At 44.1% G+C, this 17,139-nt stretch overlaps 1 protein-coding gene and 1 long non-coding RNA gene across 9 annotated transcripts in view; one reads left to right on the top strand and one right to left on the bottom strand.

Annotated features, from left to right (window-relative positions):
- Positions 1–14,452, top strand: part of LOC126988689 (uncharacterized) — a 35,640-nt gene extending 21,188 nt beyond the window's left edge. For 4 of the 5 annotated variants that reach the window (XM_050847050.1, XM_050847049.1, XM_050847046.1 and 1 more), the window contains 5 exons: positions 6,747–6,881; positions 7,794–7,967; positions 8,789–8,865; positions 12,084–12,234; positions 13,560–14,452. In XM_050847050.1, coding sequence (XP_050703007.1) covers positions 6,747–6,881; positions 7,794–7,967; positions 8,789–8,865; positions 12,084–12,234; positions 13,560–13,778 — 756 coding nt within the window. In that variant the 3' untranslated portion in view covers positions 13,779–14,452. The remainder of the gene's footprint in view (positions 1–6,746; positions 6,882–7,793; positions 7,968–8,788; positions 8,866–12,083; positions 12,235–13,559) is intronic. The other variant, XR_007742448.1, reaches the window with a different exon arrangement.
- The window catches only part of LOC126988690 (uncharacterized), a 67,253-nt gene that overhangs the window by 38,359 nt on the left and 11,755 nt on the right, over positions 1–17,139 (bottom strand). The window lies entirely within an intron of this gene.

The raw sequence follows: 17,139 nt of genomic DNA, 5'->3' as shown, positions 1-17,139 counted from the left end.
AAACAGCGACGGTGCACTAGTGACTGACAGCCAACACATTGCAAACCTCTTAAACAATTACTTTTCCTCGGTGTTTAATACTAACCGTCTTCTCGCTACCACCAACACCAGTACTATTGTAAATCTCGAGCATTCATTGCCTAATTTTGAAATAACAACCGATGAAGTCCTTAAAGCTCTCCATTCACTTAAAACAAATAAAGTCCTGGACCTGACAAAGTATATCCAACTCTGCTGAAAGAAACAAAGAGCGAAATACTCTCCTTCCTCACAACCGTATTCAATATGTCCTTGCGACAAGGCATCGTCCCTTCAGATTGGAAAAAGGCTAACGTGACACCAATTTTCAAGAAAGGAGACAAAAAAGTACTAGGTAATTACAGGCCCATTAGTCTAACTTCGGTTGTAGGTAAGCTACTTGAGGGCATAATTAGAGACAAAATTGTGAGTTACCTTGAAAGCCACTCATTGATTGGGGACTCACAACATGGCTTCCGAAACAAAAGATCCTGCCTATCAAACCTATTAACCTTTTATAACGACCTCTTCACTGTTTATGACGTAACCAAATCACTGGACGTAGTCTATCTTGATTTCCAGAAAGCGTTTGATAAAGTCCCGCATCATAAATTACTTTACAAATTAAAGCAAATAGGTATTGACGGTCAAGTAAACCAATGGATCGCGAATTGGTTGAGCAACAGACAACAAAGAGTAGTGATTGACGGATTTAACTCAGAGTGGGCGCCTGTCACTAGTGGCGTCCCTCAGGGCTCGGTCCTTGGCCCAGTGCTCTTCATTATTTACATCAACGACGTGGATGTTGGACTCAATAACCGCATTAGTAAATTTGCAGACGACACAAAGATTGGCAACTCGGTTCTCACTGACGAAGACAGGCAAAGCCTCCCGAGGATTTGCACAAAATTTCAGCTTGGTCGGATAGATGGGAGATGCCCTTTAACGTAGACAAGTGCCAGGTCCTTCAAGTTGGAACGAGGAATAAGAAGTTCGAATACGAAATGCGCGGCGTTAAACTCAAAGCGTTCAATGCGTCAAAGACTTGGGGGTCAAAATCGCGTCAAACCTCAAATTCTCACAGCAATGCATCGATGCAGCAAATAAAGCGAACAGAATGTTGGGCTTCATTAAAAGAAACTTTGTATTCAAGAATAAAGATGTAGTACTCCGCTCTACAACAGTTTAGTCAGACCCCACTTGGAATATGCGGTACAGTTTTGGTCTCCCCACCATGCAAAGGATATTGCTAAATTAGAAGGTGTTCAGCGTCGGGCAACGAAAATGATCCTTCCTTGCGCAACAAATCCTACGAAGAAAGGCTTTCTACCCTTAACATGTTCTCTCTTGAGAAACGTCGCCTCCGAGGAAAACTGATCGAATGTTTTAAAATACTTAATGGTTTCACGAATGTAGACAGATCAGCATTGTTTATGATCGATGACACTTTGCGCACGAGGAACAATGGTGTAAAACTCAGATGTAGACAAGTAAATTCAGACTGCACCAAATTTTTCTTCACCAACGTTGTAGTGCGAGAATGGAATAAGCTTCCACCGTCAGTGATCCAGTGTAACACGATTGACTCCTTCAAAAATAAGCTCGACCGTCACTTCCTTCAACTTAATATCAACTAAAGTAGAAATGCAACGTTTTGGAGTCTTCTGATTAATGTAAAATCACTTAGGTTTAAGGACAGACCACCAAGTCTGGACCATGGGGTCTGTGTGGTCTGATTTTCTATGTAAATCTATGTAAAATCTATGTAAATCTCTCTCTCTCTCTCTCTCTCTCTCTCTCTCTCTCTCTCTCTCCGATTGCAAGTGTGTGTGTGTGTGTGTGTGTGTGTGTGTGTGTGTGTGTGTGTGTGTGTGTGTGTGTGTGTGGAACGGAAGTGATAACACTTCTCTCTCTCTCTCTCTGTGTTCTCCACACAGGTACAAACGACGTCACCACGACCCGGTCTGAGGAACTGCTGGACAAGTACCGTAGGCTCATCCAGCAGTATAAGTCTAAATCCCCTAATATTTTGATTTCAGGAATTCTACCACGGACATGGGATGAGGGCGACTTCTACAGTAAGGCCTTCAGCCTCAACAACCGCCTACAGACTCTCTGCGGAGAACTTGACGTCGAGTTCTTTAACGCCTGGAACCATTTCTACGGCCAGAGTAAACTTTTCCAAAGGGACGGCATACACCTGTCCCCCATCGGGGCAGCCAGATTCGGAAGGCTCCTCAACACCGCCTTACGTAACGCCCTAACAACAAAACACGACTCTCAGCCACGTCCTTCCATCCCGCCCGTGTAAATAGACACCATACACCGCAACAGACTCGTAACATTGAACCCTCCAGTACCTCTATTACCAAGCTTCAAGATAACCTAAGAGTCCTTAGTTTCAATGCGCGTAGCCTAAGAAACAAATTTGATGAACTGCGATGTCTTGCTCTGACAGAAAACTTTGACGTAATTGCTATAACCGAAACATTTATCGACACCACTAATATTGATTTAAGTTCCGAATACAACATAGATGGCTACAGATTCTTCAACAATGATCGTGTAAACCGTAGAGGGGGTGGTGTCGCCCTTTTTGTCAAAAGCTACTTGCAACCTACTGACAAAACACCAAGAAACAGTAACGTTGAACATTTGTGCGTGCGAGTAAACATTGCAAAAGTCAATTTAAATATATCTGTCACTTACAGGCCTCCGGGGCAATCACTTGATGGCGATCTTGAAATGTACAGCGTCTTAAGGCAGTCACTTAACAACAGCGACTCACTGATACTAGGAGACTTTAACCTCCCCCATATCGACTGGGCGACACTGTCGGGTACAGAAGGTGAGTCCCATAGAATGATCGAATTTCTATAGGAAAATTATCTAAGCCAAATGGTTTCTGAACCAACTCGACAAAATAACATACTTGACCTTGTTATAGCGACCCAAGATAACCTAGTCAGTAATGTCACGGTAGGAGAACACCTCGGTTCCTGCGATCATAAACTAGTGCGCGTTGACATTAGAGCTCAAACATCGGTGACTGAAAATAAAGTTAAGGTAACCAATTTCAAAAGAGCCAACTTCGTAGAAATCCGACGAAAACTAATAGATATGCAACTATCAGATGACGGCAATGCAGAGGACGCCTGGCTAAACTTTAAAAATCACTTACTCACTCAGCAGGACACATTTGTCCCCTTGTGCGAGAAGCGAATTAACACTAATAAAAGTCCACCTTGGTTTAATAGCGAAATTAAACACTCAGTCAAGGAGAGAAAATTGTCTTACAGGTTAAAGAAAGAACAAAGCACGCCCGAAAACATAAGACTTTACAATGATGCCAGGCGACGAGTAAACAGATTAGTGCGTCAGGCAAAGCGTAGATATGAAGAAAATATTGCAGCCAACTGTAAAAATAATCCGAAATCCTTCTTCAGTTACATAAACAACAGAAAGGCGATCAGAAGTGGAATTGGACCTTTAACAAACAGCGACGGTGCACTAGTGACTGACAGCCAACACGTTGCAAACCTATTAAATAATTACTTTTCCTCGGTGTTTAATAATAACAGTCCTCCCACCACCACCACCAACACCAGTACTAATGTAAATCCCGAGCATGCACTGTCTAACTTTGAAATAAAACCCGATGAAGTCCTTAAAGCCCTCAAATCACTTAAAACAAATAAAAGTCCTGGACCTGATAAAGTATATCCAACTCTGCTGAAAGAAACAAAGAGCGAAATACTCTACTCCCTCACACCCGTATTATATATTTACTTGCGACAAGGCATTGTCCCTTCAGATTGGAAAAAGGCTAACGTGACACCGATTTTAAGAAAGGAGACAAAAAGTACCAGGTAATTACAGGCCCATTAGTCTAACTTCGGTTGTAGGTAAGCTACTTGAGGGCATAATTAGAGACAAAATTGTGAGTTACCTTGAAAGCCACTCATTAATTGGGGACTCACAACATGGCTTCCGAAACAAAAGATCCTGCCTATCAAATCTATTAACCTTTTATAACGACCTCTTCACTGTTTATGACGTAACCAAATCACTGGACGTAGTCTATCTTGATTTCCAGAAAGCGTTTGATAAAGTCCCGCATCATAAATTACTTTACAAATTAAAGCAAATAGGTATTGACGGTCAGGTAAACCAATGGATCGCGAATTGGTTGAGCAACAGACAACAAAGAGTAGTGATTGACGGATTTAACTCAGAGTGGGCGCCGGTCACTAGTGGCGTCCCTCAGGGCTCGGTTCTTGGCCCAGTGCTCTTCATTATTTACATCAACGACGTGGATGTTGGACTCAATAACCGCATTAGTAAATTTGCAGACGACACAAAGATTGGTAACACGGTTCTGACTGACGAAGACAGGCAAAGCCTCCAAGAGGATTTGCACAAAATTTCAGCTTGGTCGGATAGATGGGAGATGCCCTTTAACGTAGACAAGTGCCAGGTCCTTCAAGTTGGAACGAGGAATAAGAAGTTTGATTACGAAATGCGCGGCGTTAAACTCAAAAGCGTTCAATGCGTCAAGGACTTGGGGGTCAAAATAGCGTCAAACCTCAAATTCTCACAGCAATGCATCGATGCAGCAAATAAAGCGAACAGAATGTTGGGCTTCATTAAAAGAAACTTTTTATTTAAGAGTAAAGATGTAATACTCCCGCTCTACAACAGTTTAGTCAGACCCCACTTGGAATATGCGGTACAGTTTTGGTCTCCCCACCATGCAAAGGATATTGCTAAATTAGAAGGTGTTCAGCGTCGGGCACATACTACAGGTTTGACCAGTTTTCCATGAGACTGATTTGTTATTGAAAATTGTGAGCTGTGATTTTTCTTTATTTATCTATTTATTTATTATTATTTTTTTTTACTGCCGACTACCAGTCCGCGGGCCATGGCGTTGCTTCGCTTGCCGGCCGCCTCCGGCAAAATTTCACGAACAAAAGTTTGTCCAGGGGCCTCAGTCAGTCTGTTACGCCACTGCTTGTGAGACAGCGACACACACACACACACACACACACACACACACACACACACACACACACACACACACGTACACGCTCTCATGAAATATTACTACATATAATCATAATTACAACAATCAATACTACGTTCTACTATATATACCAGCAGGGGTTCCCAACCTGGGGTACATGTACCCCCTGTGGTACATTTGCACTTTTTAGGGGGTACATTGGGTCCGAGAGAATAACCACCACTGTACAATACATGGTGTTGTAATCTGCATTCAAATTGCACAATGCCATGTTTTTTTTACTATTTCCTCATTTTAGTAAGCAAAACTGTTATTTAAATTATATCATCAGTCCACACATACAGATTTCATTATAAAATAATATTAAAATATTACAATTTCGTCGTTTTTTATCCTAAATTTTTAGGGGTACACGGGAACCTATAAAAATGCCCAAGGGGTACAGAGGAACAAAGAGGTTGGGAACCCCTGATATATACTACTACTACTACTACTATATATACTACTATTATTATACTAGACACTACTACTATTATAAGTAGGTACTACGTACTACTCCTACTACTACTACTGTTATAAGTAGGCACTACTACGTACTCCTACTCCTACTACTACTACTACTACTACTATTATAAGTAGGTACTACGTACTACTCCTACTCCTACTACTACTACTACTACTATTATAAGTAGGTACTACGTACTACTCCTACTCCTACTACTACTACTACTACTACTACAACTACTCTTACATCCACTTATCTCTATCCTTATCTCCAACTCTGTCACTCACTTCCTCCCTTACTCCTTCCTCATTAGATTACACACACACACACACACACACTGTGTGTGTGTGTGTGTGTGTGTGTGTGTGTGTGTGTGTGTGTGTGTGTGTGTGTGTTCATCTAATCTAATGGGGAAGGAGAAAGGGAGGAAGAGAGTGACAGAGTGAAAAATAAGGCTATAGATAAGAGGGTGTGAGAAAGGAAGAAGCAAGGGAAAGGAGTGGAGGAAATGGGAGGGGAAAAGAAGAGAGAGAGAGAGAGAGAGAGAGTCAGGTAAAGGAAAGGTGTGAGTAGGAGGGAAAGAGGTTGAGAAAAACTGGGAGGGAGGGAAGAGAGAACACACACACACACACACACACACACACACACACACACACACACACACACACACAAATATTTGGAGTCTTTAATAGCTAGAAGATCAACATCCCATCACTTCCATCCTCTCTCTCTCTCCCTTCTCCCATTCCCTCCCTCCCTTCTCTCCTCCTCTTCTCTCAGCCCTTTTTACCTCCTCTTCTCTCAGCCCTTTTTACCTCCTCTTCATCCCACTAATTTTCCTTTCCTTTACTTCTCCCTTTCTTTCTTTTTACCTTCTTTTTCCTTCGTGTCTCTCTCTCTCTCTCTCTCTCTCTCTCTCTCTCTCTCTCTCTCTCTCTCTCTCTCTCTCTCTCTCTCTCTCTCTTTCTTTCTTCCTTCCTCTCTTTCCTTCCTTCTTTCCTTCCTTCTCTTACATTCTCTCTCCTTCCTTCCTTCCTACTCTTTCCTTTACCTTTCTTCCTTCCTTCCTTTCCTCCTCTTTCCTTTCCTTTCTTCTTCCCCTCCACTTCTCTCATTTCTTTCTCCACTCACTTCTTCACCACCACCACCACCACCACCATGCACCGCCACTCACCACGTACCACACCTCCCTTGCAGATGTCCCCAGCCGGCCACACCACCACCACCACAGCACCACCGCCGGAGAACACAGCCGGCGGTGGTGAGCGGAAAATCTTCTTCAACTACTCATACCTCAGAACATATGAAGGAATACTCAAGCTGGCCCAACTAGTGAGTGCATTCAGCTTAAGTTGGCGTATAGGCTCCACCCCTTTCTGATTAAGCCCCGCCCCCTTTCCTATAAGCCCCTCCTCCTCCTTATTTTTCTTTCCATTTCCTTCTTCTCTCTCTTTCATTCTTCCTTTTTTTTCGTTCTTTCTTTCTCTGGTCTTTTTATTTCATTCTTTCTTCCTCTCTTTCCCTATTGCTTCCTTTCCCTTCTTCCTTCTTTCCTTCCTTTCCCTTCTTTCTCCTCTCCTCCTCCTCCTCCTCCTTATTGTCGTTTCATTTCCTTCTCCTTTCTTTCATTTTTCCTCCTTTTTTTCCTTCTCCATTCTTTTCTTTTCCTTTTTTTTTCATTATTTCTCCTTTGTTCTCAGTGCCTTTTTCTTCTTAAGCCCCGCCCCCTTCTCCTTAAACCCCTCCCCTTCCATATAAGCTCCACCCCTTTCTCCTTAAGCTCCTCCCCCTTCCCTATAAGTCTCTCCATCCTCCTTACTATAGAAACATACTAAGAAAGGCTGAATCTGTTGCATCTGGTGAGTGTGTTTAGCTTAAGTTGGCGTTAAAGCCCCGCCCCCTTCTCATTAAGCCCCTCCCCCTTCTTGGTTAGCTCTTCCCCCTTCTCTTGCCTTTCCTTTCACTCCTTTTCTTCCTTCCTTTCCTTTCACTCCTTTTCCTTTTCTTCCTTTTTTTCTGCCTTCCTTCCCTCCCTCCTCTCCTTTTCTTTCTTTCCTCTCCTTTATTTTCCCTCCTTCCCCATACTTTCCCAAGCCATCCCTCTTCCTTTTAAGCCCCTCCCCTTCTCTTTCCTTTCCTTACCTTTTTTTTTCCTTCCCTCCCCATACTTTCCCTAGCCATCCCTACACCCACACACTCATCCCAACCCCAACGTTCCCCCAATCAACGCTCCATCCCCCACAGGTCATCGCAGTGCTGGTGTTCGTCTCTGTCATGGTCTCGGAACACCCTCGCGGCGGCACCTCGGACTGGATCTCTTTCACGTCCATGGGCAGCTTCTGGTTCAGTGGCATGTTGTTCGTGATGTACCTCGTCAATGCTGTGGTCGTCCTCACTGACGTGCCCTGTGGAATGCTGGTAAGGAGGGTAGCTTCCTTTTTGCCTTCATTTCTTCTCTCCTTGCTTCGTTTTCTTTCCCTTTCTTTCATTCCTTGTCTTCTTGTCATTTTCTTTATTTTTTCTACATCAAGGGAGGCAGCTCAGTCCTTTCTTTTCCTTCCTTCCTTCCCTGGAGCCTGTGTTGTTTTCTGTGATTCTTGGCCTCCTTTTTGCCTTCATTCCTTCTCTCCTTGCTTCGTTTTCTTCTCCTTTCTATCCTTCCTTGTCTTCAGTACTGTGCCCCCCCTTGTCTCTCGTGCCCTCGGGAATGCTGGTAAAGAGGGTGGGTTCTTTTCTGCGATGCCTGGCTTCCTTTTTCCTTCATTTCTTCTCTCCTTGCTTCAGATTATATTCCTTTCTATCCTTCCTTGTCTTCAGTACTGTGGCCCTGCTGTCTCTCGTGCCCTGGGGAATGCTGGTAAGGAGTACGTGTGGGCTGTTTTCTGTGATTCCTGGCTTCCTTTTGTTCCTTCATTTCTTCTCTCCTTGCTTAATTTTCTTTCCCTTTCTTTCATTCCTTGTCTGTGTTGTTTTCTTCCTTCTTTTTTATGTTTCTTCCTTCCCTCTTATCCTCTCCTCTCTTCCCTTTTCTGTCTCTCCTTTCTTTTCCTCTCCTAGCTCTCTTCCCTCCTTCCCTTTCTTTCATCTCCTTTCCTTTATACTTTCTCTTTCCTTTTCTTTGTTCCTCCCCTCCTCTTTCCCTTCTTCTTTCTTCATGTCATAACTACTAATGATAATAACAATGATGGTGAATTTGTAATGGTGTACGTGTGTGTGAGTGTGCTTCCGTGTGCTTGCAGGAGCTGGTGTACACATGTCTCTGGACGGCCTTCTGGTTTGTGTCGGGCTGTTTGGCGGCGGACTTCGCGAGTAAAGGGTGAGTGTGTGTGTGTGTGTGTGTGTGTGTGTGTGTGTGTGTGTGTGTGTGTGTGTGTGTGTGTGTATGTGTGTGTGTGTGTGTGTGTGTGTGTGGAGAGTGTTGACAGTCTTCTTCTTCTACCTCTTCTTCTTTATTTTCTTCCTCTTCTTCTTTTTTTATCTTTTTCTTCCTTTTCTTTTTTATCTTCTTCCTCTTCTTTTTTATTTTCTTCCTCTTCTTTTTTATCTTCTTCTTCCTCTTCTTTTTCTTCCTTGATCTTCTTCTTTTTCTTCCTCTTCCTCCTTTTTATCTTCTTCCTCTTCTTTTTCTTCTTCTTCCTCTTCTATATCTTTTTCTTCTTCTTCCTTTTCTTCTTTTTCTTCCTCTTCTTTATCTTTTTCCAATAGTTTAGTCAGACCCCACTTAGAATATGCGGTACAGTTTTGGTCCCCCCACCATGCAAAGGACATTGTTAAATTGGAAGGTGTTCAGCGTCGGGCAACGAAAATGACCCCTTCCTTGTGCAACAAATCCTACGAAGAAAGGCTTTCTACCCTTAACATGTTCTCTCTTGAGAAACGTCGCCTCCGAGGAAAACTGATCGAATGTTTTAAAATACTTAATGGTTTCACGAATGTAGACAGATCAACATTGTTTATGATCGATGACACTTTGCGCACGAGGAACAATGGCGTAAAACTCAGATGTAGACAAATAAATTCAGACTGCACCAAATTTTTCTTCACCAATGTTGTAGTGCGAGAATAGAATAAGCTTCCACCATCAGTGGTCCAGTGTAACACGATTGACTCCTTTAAAAACAAGCTCGACCGTCACTTCCTTCAACTTAATATCAACTAGAGTAGAAATGCAACGTTTTGGAGCCTTCTGATTAATGTAAAATCACTTACGTTTAAGGACAGACCACCAAGTCTGGACCATGGGGTCTGTGTGGTCTGATTTTCTATGTAATTCTATGTAATTCTTCTTCTTTTTCTTCCTCTTCATCTTCTTCTTCCTTGTTCTCCCTAATGTTCTTTCTTTTTCTCCCTAGTTTTAATTATCATTTTCTTCTTTTCTTCCACATGTTCTCATTTTCTTCCTTTGTTTTCTTCCTCGTTTTGTCATCATTTTCTTCACATGCTTCCATTTGTTCTCATTTTCTTCTTACTTTTCTTCATAGTCTTGTTTTCATTTTCTTCATTTTTTACATCACCTAGTTTTGTTATATTTTTCTCCATTTTCTTCTTTTTCATTTTCATTTTTTTTATTTTCATTTTTTTATTTTCATTTTTTCATTTTCATTTTTTTCATTTCATTTTCATTTTTTTTCATTTTCATTCATTTTCATTTTTTCATTTTCATTTTTTTCATTTTTTTTCTTCATTTTCTCATTTTTTATTTTCATATTCTAATTTTTTCTTCATTTTCTTCAGTTTTTACATCACCTAGTTTTTTGTTTTCATTTTCTTCATTTTCTTCACAGTTTTTACACTACTATTCTTTTTCTTCCTTGTTTTCTCATAATTTTTTTTCACACACTTCAATTTGTTCTCCTTTTCTTCTTCCCTTCCTTTATCATTGTCTTCCCATAGTATTAGACCATCCTGCTGTTTCTTCTTTTTCTTCTCTCTCTCTCTCTCTCTCTCTCTCTCTCTCTCTCTCTCTCTCTCTCTCTCTCTCTCTCTCTCTCTTATTTATTTAAACAGGGTTTACAAAAGATTATGATAAAGTTGAAGGTTTTAAGCTTCATCTATCTATAGCTATGTACAAGATTACACACAGTGAGTTACTGCCCAGAGGTCCTAAGCCAGCTGTTCACCTCCCGCTTGAAGTCTTGAAGAGACGCGTGATGGTGGAGGTCGGTGTGGCGAACAAGCTGGTTCCACAGGCGGCTGTAGCGGGGCTGGAAGGAGCGGAAGTGGTGTTCTGTCCTAGAGAAGGGTACAGCCACTTGTTCCTGCCTGTGGGGTGCTGCTCGGGTGGAGTGTATGGGGCTTGGGGGCGCGGGGAGCTTGAGAGCTGCCAGGTGGGGTGTGTTTAGGTTGTGTGCCTTGAACATTACACACAGGCCTGCCACATCCCTGCGCTCCTGGAGAGGTTGCAGGGAGCCACGCGCGTGCTGAGGACCTGTGCGCTGTATCAGACGCTGGGCTCTGGCCTGGACACGATCCAGCGTTGCAAGGTAGGATGGAGGGCAGGAGGACCAGGTGAGGGGGGAGTACTCCATGAGGGGACGTACTTGTGCCTTGTAGAGCACCTCAGCCCCTTTGGCGTCAAGTAGATGGGAGATGCGCCGTACACAGCTGAGTTTCCATGCTGCATTTTTTGTTATTTTCTTAGCATGGTTAGTGAAGGAGAGTCCCGCGTCGAACTCCACTCCGAGAATGGAGATGGAGTCTTGAAGAGGTAACGTTTTCCCCTCCAGTTGTATCCCCGGCACGGCTAGATTGTTAATGTCTCGCCTGCGGGATATAACCATTGCTTGGGTTTTGTCAGGGGCCAGGGTGACTTGCCAGCAGCTGCTCCAGGCGACAATTTTGTCGAGTTCCATGTTGATACGACAAACTGTGCCTTGCCAGTCCTCTCTTTCGCTGTTGAAGGCAAGGGTACCGTCGACAGCGTACGCCTGGGCCTCTGGGATGAGCTGGAGAATGTCATTGAAATAAACATTCCACAGTAGAGGCCCGAGTACGCTGCCCTGGGGCACGCTTGCATTGATGGGGTGCTGGCTTGAGGTGTGGCCGATAATCGCCAACTGTAATGCCATGTCCTGGAGGTAGTCCCCAATGAGTTGCAGGAGGGCGCCTCGCACACCTAGGCTCTTCAGCTCGGCGATGAGGTCTTGGTGCCAAACCCTGTCGAAGGCTCTGGCTCTCTCTCTCCTGTCCTCTTCTCTCTGCCTTCATTTCTTTCCTCTCCTTCCTTCCCTCCTTTCCTTGCTTTCTTCCTTCCCTCTTCTTCTTCTTCTTCCTTGTTTTCCATTGACGTGTTCTCCCTATTCTTTCTTCCTCTTCCTTTATTCCTAGTTTTATATCTGGCTTCTCCTTTTCTTCCTTGTTTTCCCTAATGTTGTTTCTTCTTTTTTCCTTCCTAGTTTCACATCTTGCTTTTCTTCCTTGTTTTCCATCGGCTTGTTCTTTCCTCTTCTTCCTCTCCTTCTTTTCTCTATAGTCTTACACATCTTGCATATTTCTCCTTTTCCTGCTCCTCACCGCCTCTTGCTCCCGTTCCAGCGCGGGTGTCGCCTTCATAGTCGCCGCCTCCCTCAGCTGCCTGGCCACCATCGTCTTCGGCCTCACCGCCTTCCTGCTGTACAAGAAGAGGAGGGCGGGAGCGCTGTCCTCTGCCCAGCCGCTCCGCACACACCGACACCTCAGATATGAAGTGAGTGTGTGTTTACCTGAGTCTTGGCTGTTTGTTGAGGCATGTAAGGAAGGAAGGAAGGGAAGGGAAGGGGAAGGGAAATTAAGGGGAGGTGAGGGATGATAAGGGAGTGAAAGGCAAATGAAGGGAAGGGAAGGAAGGGAAGGAAGGAAAGGAAGGGAAGAGAAGGTGATGGAAGGAAGGAAGGTGGAAGGGAAAGGGAAGGTGAGGGATGGGAAGGCAAGGATAGTAAGGGAAGGGCAGGAAAGGGAAGCGATGGGACTCAAAGGGAAGGGCAGGAAAGGGCAGGAAAGGAAAGGAAAGAGAAGGTGAGAGAAGGGAAGGTGACGGAAGGGAAGAGAAGGTGAGGCAAGGGAAAGGAAGGCAAGGCAAGGGAAGGGAAGGTGAGGGAAGGCAAGGGAAGGGAAGGAAAGGAAAGGTGAGGAAAGGCAAGGGAAGGGAAAGGGAGAAAAGGCAAGGGAAGGGAAGGAAGATGGAAGGAAGGGAAGGAAAGTAAGGAAGGAAGGGAAGGAAGGGAAGTGAGGGAAGGGAAGGGGAGGTGAGGGATGGGAAGGGAAAATAAGAAAAGGTAAGGGGAGGTAATGGAAGGGAAGGAAAGGGTAGGTAAGGTATGGGAAGGGAAAGGGAAGGATGGGGAGTTAAGGGAAGGAAAGGAAAGGCATTGGCAGGGAAGGGAAGGGAAGGTGAGGGAAGGAAAGGCAATGGAAGGGAAGGGAAGGTGAGGGAAGCAGATGGATGGGAAGGGAAGGGGATGGAAGGGAGGGGAAGGCAAGGAGAAGGTATGAAGTGAAAGAAACTGAACTACAAGGGATGATGTATGAAAAAGTAGAAGAGGAAGAGGAAAGAATAAGAAAATTGAGGAACATAAGAGGAGTGAAAGGCGTGGGAGGAATTAACTTAAGTCTTCATTTTCTTCTTCTCTTTATATAAATTCCTCCTGGCATTCCCTGACCATATTCTTCCTCCTCTTCTTCTGTATTTTGCTATTTTCCTCCATTCTCTCTCTCTCTCTCTCTCTCTCTCTCTCTCTCTGCCTTCCCCTCCAGTGTAACACGATTGACTCCTTCAAAAACAAGCTCGACCGTCACTTCCTTCAACTTAATATCAACTAGAGTAGAAATGCAACGTTTTGGAGCCTGCTGATTAATGTAAAATCACTTAAGTTTAAGGACAGACCACCTAGTCTGGACCATGGGGTCTGTGTGGTCTGATTTTCTATGTAAATCTATGTAAATCTCTCTCTCTCTCTCTCTCTCTCTCTCTCTCTCTCTCTCACACACACACACACACAAGAGCAATAGATATAATGTTTTCTTTCGTTTCAGTTACTCTTAACCCCTTGGATGCAGACTTCCTACCAGAATACATCACCAAGCTACAGGAGTGGAGCAATAAGTGGCTGCTACAATTCAGTGAAGAAAAATGTAAAATCCTGCACCTTGGGAGGGGAAATCCAGCACCCCAATACCGCATGGGAAACACTCCACTATCCACCACAGACGCAGAGAATGACCTGGGAGTGTATGTTACCAGGCTACCAGTGAAGGGATATCCAGCACACCAATACTACATGGGAAACACTCCACTATCCACCACAGAGGCAGAGAAAGACCTGGGAGTATATGTTACCAGGCTACCAGTGAAGGGATATCCAGCACACCAATACTACATGGGAAACACTCCACTATCCACCACAGAGGTAGAGAAAGACCTGGGAGTGTATGTTACCAGGCTACCAGTGAAGGGATATCCAGCACACCAATACCACCTGGGAAACACTCCACTATCCACCACAGAGGCAGAGAAAGACCTGGGAGTATATGTTACCAGGCTACCAGTGAAGGGATATCCAGCACACCAATACCACATGGGAAACACTCCACTATCCACCACAGAGGCAGAGAAAGACCTGGGAGTATATGTTACCAGGCTACCAGTGAAAGCGAAACCCATGCCAATCGCAGCGGATGGGTTAAGAATATGGAGCTTAGCCTCTGCCCTGAGTCATAGCTGCACAGGATTATGGTCTGGTCTGTCCGTCACCTCCTTGCCATCATGTCTCCGTGTCTGTACATCAGTCACACAGCTTCTTGGCGGCAGGACAACAACCAACGAATCTTCACCATACAACTGTACACTCCTACTGTCTTACCTATTCCCCCACCTGTACCTTTACCACTAACCCACTTCCTCTTCCTACTATAACCTTGATTAAAAGCTGTATGAGGAATGTTATGAAAGATAAACAAAATTTCACTTCAGAAAGCATTTCTTTAAGGAAAATAATCAAAGGTCAAACATTTCTTTCATCTGTATTAGGAAAATTTTGAAGGGAGAATTATTCCTCATTAAGTTTTTAGAAAAGAAATCATCAAATAAATATACTATTATTATTTATCTCAATTTTTATTATGGCTTCCTACACCTACTGATATTGTAGTTTTGCCTTACAATCCTATTCCTATTTATATAACTAAGAAAGCATGACATGAAAACTGTTGTGTGACCCACCACTTGGTTGTGCTGCAACACACACACACACACACACACACACACACAAATGATGACCCACCGGTGGGTCCCGTCGCAGGGCACGTGTTAATGGCAGCGATGATCAACGAGAGCATGGGCGCATTGACTCACAAACAAGTCCTGTAAGATTTAGAGGGATTCAACTCCTGGGTGAGGAGTCTTGGCCTTGGACAAGTGGTGCATGTGAGGGGCCGGCAGACAAGAATGCAGTGAGTGTCTGGGGACAGCTAAGAAAAATTATGCCGCATGGAGCAAAGCATGAATGTAAACTTTAAGGAGGCAGCAGCCTGAGTGGCCAGGAGCAGCAGGGGCAGGCTGCCACAAGTGTGAGGACCAGGGGTGGCCAGAAGAGTCACCACCACCTCCCTGATGCTGGCACCTCCAGCCATAGAGGAAAGGGCAAATTTGAGTGTGTGAAGATTTGAGACTAGAACGAGATCACTAGACACAGCCTTGCACTAATTAACTAACAGGAACATATACACCAGGGGGTGCATCACTTCACTCACTCACCACCTCCACACACTGGTGAAGGAAATTATGAATGCCAAGAGTGTGGAAAAAAGACTACGTATGAAGGATGAGCTCAACAAATACAGCCACACCTTTGAAATGAGTCATGAATGTTGTGAGTGTGGCCAAAGGTTCAGTAGGAAGAGTAACCTCAGTAAACACATCCTCACACACACTGGTAAGCTCTAAAAAGTGGGTGATTGTTAGGCACTTGGCAGAGTACCCCATCACCCATAATCAAGACTGAAAAAGTAAACTAAAACAAAAAAAGTGAAAGAAATCATGAGTGTGAAGTTCGTGGAAAGAGATTTACTATGAAGAACACCCTCAACAGACATGCCCTGACACACACTGGTGAAAGAGTTCATGAATGACAGCTTGTGGAAAACAATGCAAAGTGAAGAAATACCTCAACATGCTGATGAAAGAACTCATGAATGTGAAGTATGGGGTGAAGAGGAAACAACAGAGCGGAGAAGAACACAGAACTGCAAGAAATGGCATTGTAAGAATTTACAGAGGGAGAAAGGAATTGAGAGGAATATACTAGAGAACCCAAACTTTCCGATGGGCACGTTAACAGTAAAATGAAACACAATAGGGAACAGTTAACAGAAGATTGGACAAGTGTACGAGGCAGCAAAGGAATGAGCAGAGTGGTGCATGGTAATGACGACGAGGGTGGAGGTGTGGATGGAACTATTACAGGTACACGGTGTGGTGGTGAAGTGGGTGCAGCAGGCGGCCAGGCTACACAAGTGGTGGTGGTGAGTGTTGGGGGCCAAGGCACAGCTGGGGGTGGAGGTCCTGTCATGGGCTAGAGCTTCAGGATTATACAAACCAAGAGGAACCAGCGACCATCAGGATAAGGGCAAGTGTGGGCAATGACTGCTGAACATATTTTGGTTCTGATGAGTGTGTGTGTACAGCCACTGATGTTGGGGCAAGTGTGGGCAATGAATCTGCTTAATTCCGAGGGTCCTTTCGTCCCCTCTGCTCTGCCACACAGTTCCAACAACTATTTTTCCCCCTCATATGTTTGCTATGGGTAACATATGAGAGGAAGGGATAGGTGTTGGACTGTGTGGTGGAGCAGAGGGGAGGAAAGTACCTGCGGAACCAAACACCTAAACAAATTATTATAAATGGTTTGACAATAGTATTTCTTGGTTCTGATGAGTGTGTGTACTGCCACAGGTGAACGCTGTGGGGCTCGGGGCACTGCATGGACAACCAGGGTCATAATTGTGCATTACTATCTTCATCCTATCATTCATACCTTTGCTATGCATAACAATAAGATAATAAAACACCTATCTATGAAAAAAAAAAAACCCTAACATCACGTTGGAATGCGTAATGGGTGTCACAGGCAGGTTATAAGGAGCTGCTGTGTGTCCTTCCTCCTTCTTAATGTGTGTGAAAAACATTTTGAGAGAGGCAAAATCATTCTGTCCTGTACCATGGAGCACGGGCATACTCTCAAAGATACTAACCTTCATGCATAATCAGAAATTACACATCAGGACCTATACCAGCAACAAAAAAGATATATGCACTAGCTTGAAGAAAACATAGGGCCAGTTCAACACAGGGTCATTGTTACCCCCAAACCAAATCATATTCACCACAATGATCCATTATTTCTACTCAGTACCAGAGACTGTTATAGATATTTCTTGTGTGGGTTCCTAAAATTCCCTCCTTATCACATCAACGCCAAGCACTAGAGCCACAAGGAGTTTTTGTCGTATTCTGTGTTAGGTTGGGGAGCTCACACACTTGCTGCACTGGGCTGTAAACTGGCCCAAAGTCAAGGTTGTTTTGTCTTTGCCAAACGCTTGACACATTTTCTGGGGG

This window comes from Eriocheir sinensis, chromosome 70, assembly GCF_024679095.1.
Source record: "Eriocheir sinensis breed Jianghai 21 chromosome 70, ASM2467909v1, whole genome shotgun sequence".
NCBI lineage: Eukaryota > Metazoa > Arthropoda > Malacostraca > Decapoda > Varunidae > Eriocheir > Eriocheir sinensis.
Note: the sequence above shows the minus strand (reverse complement) of the source record. Positions and strands in the feature narration are given on the sequence as shown.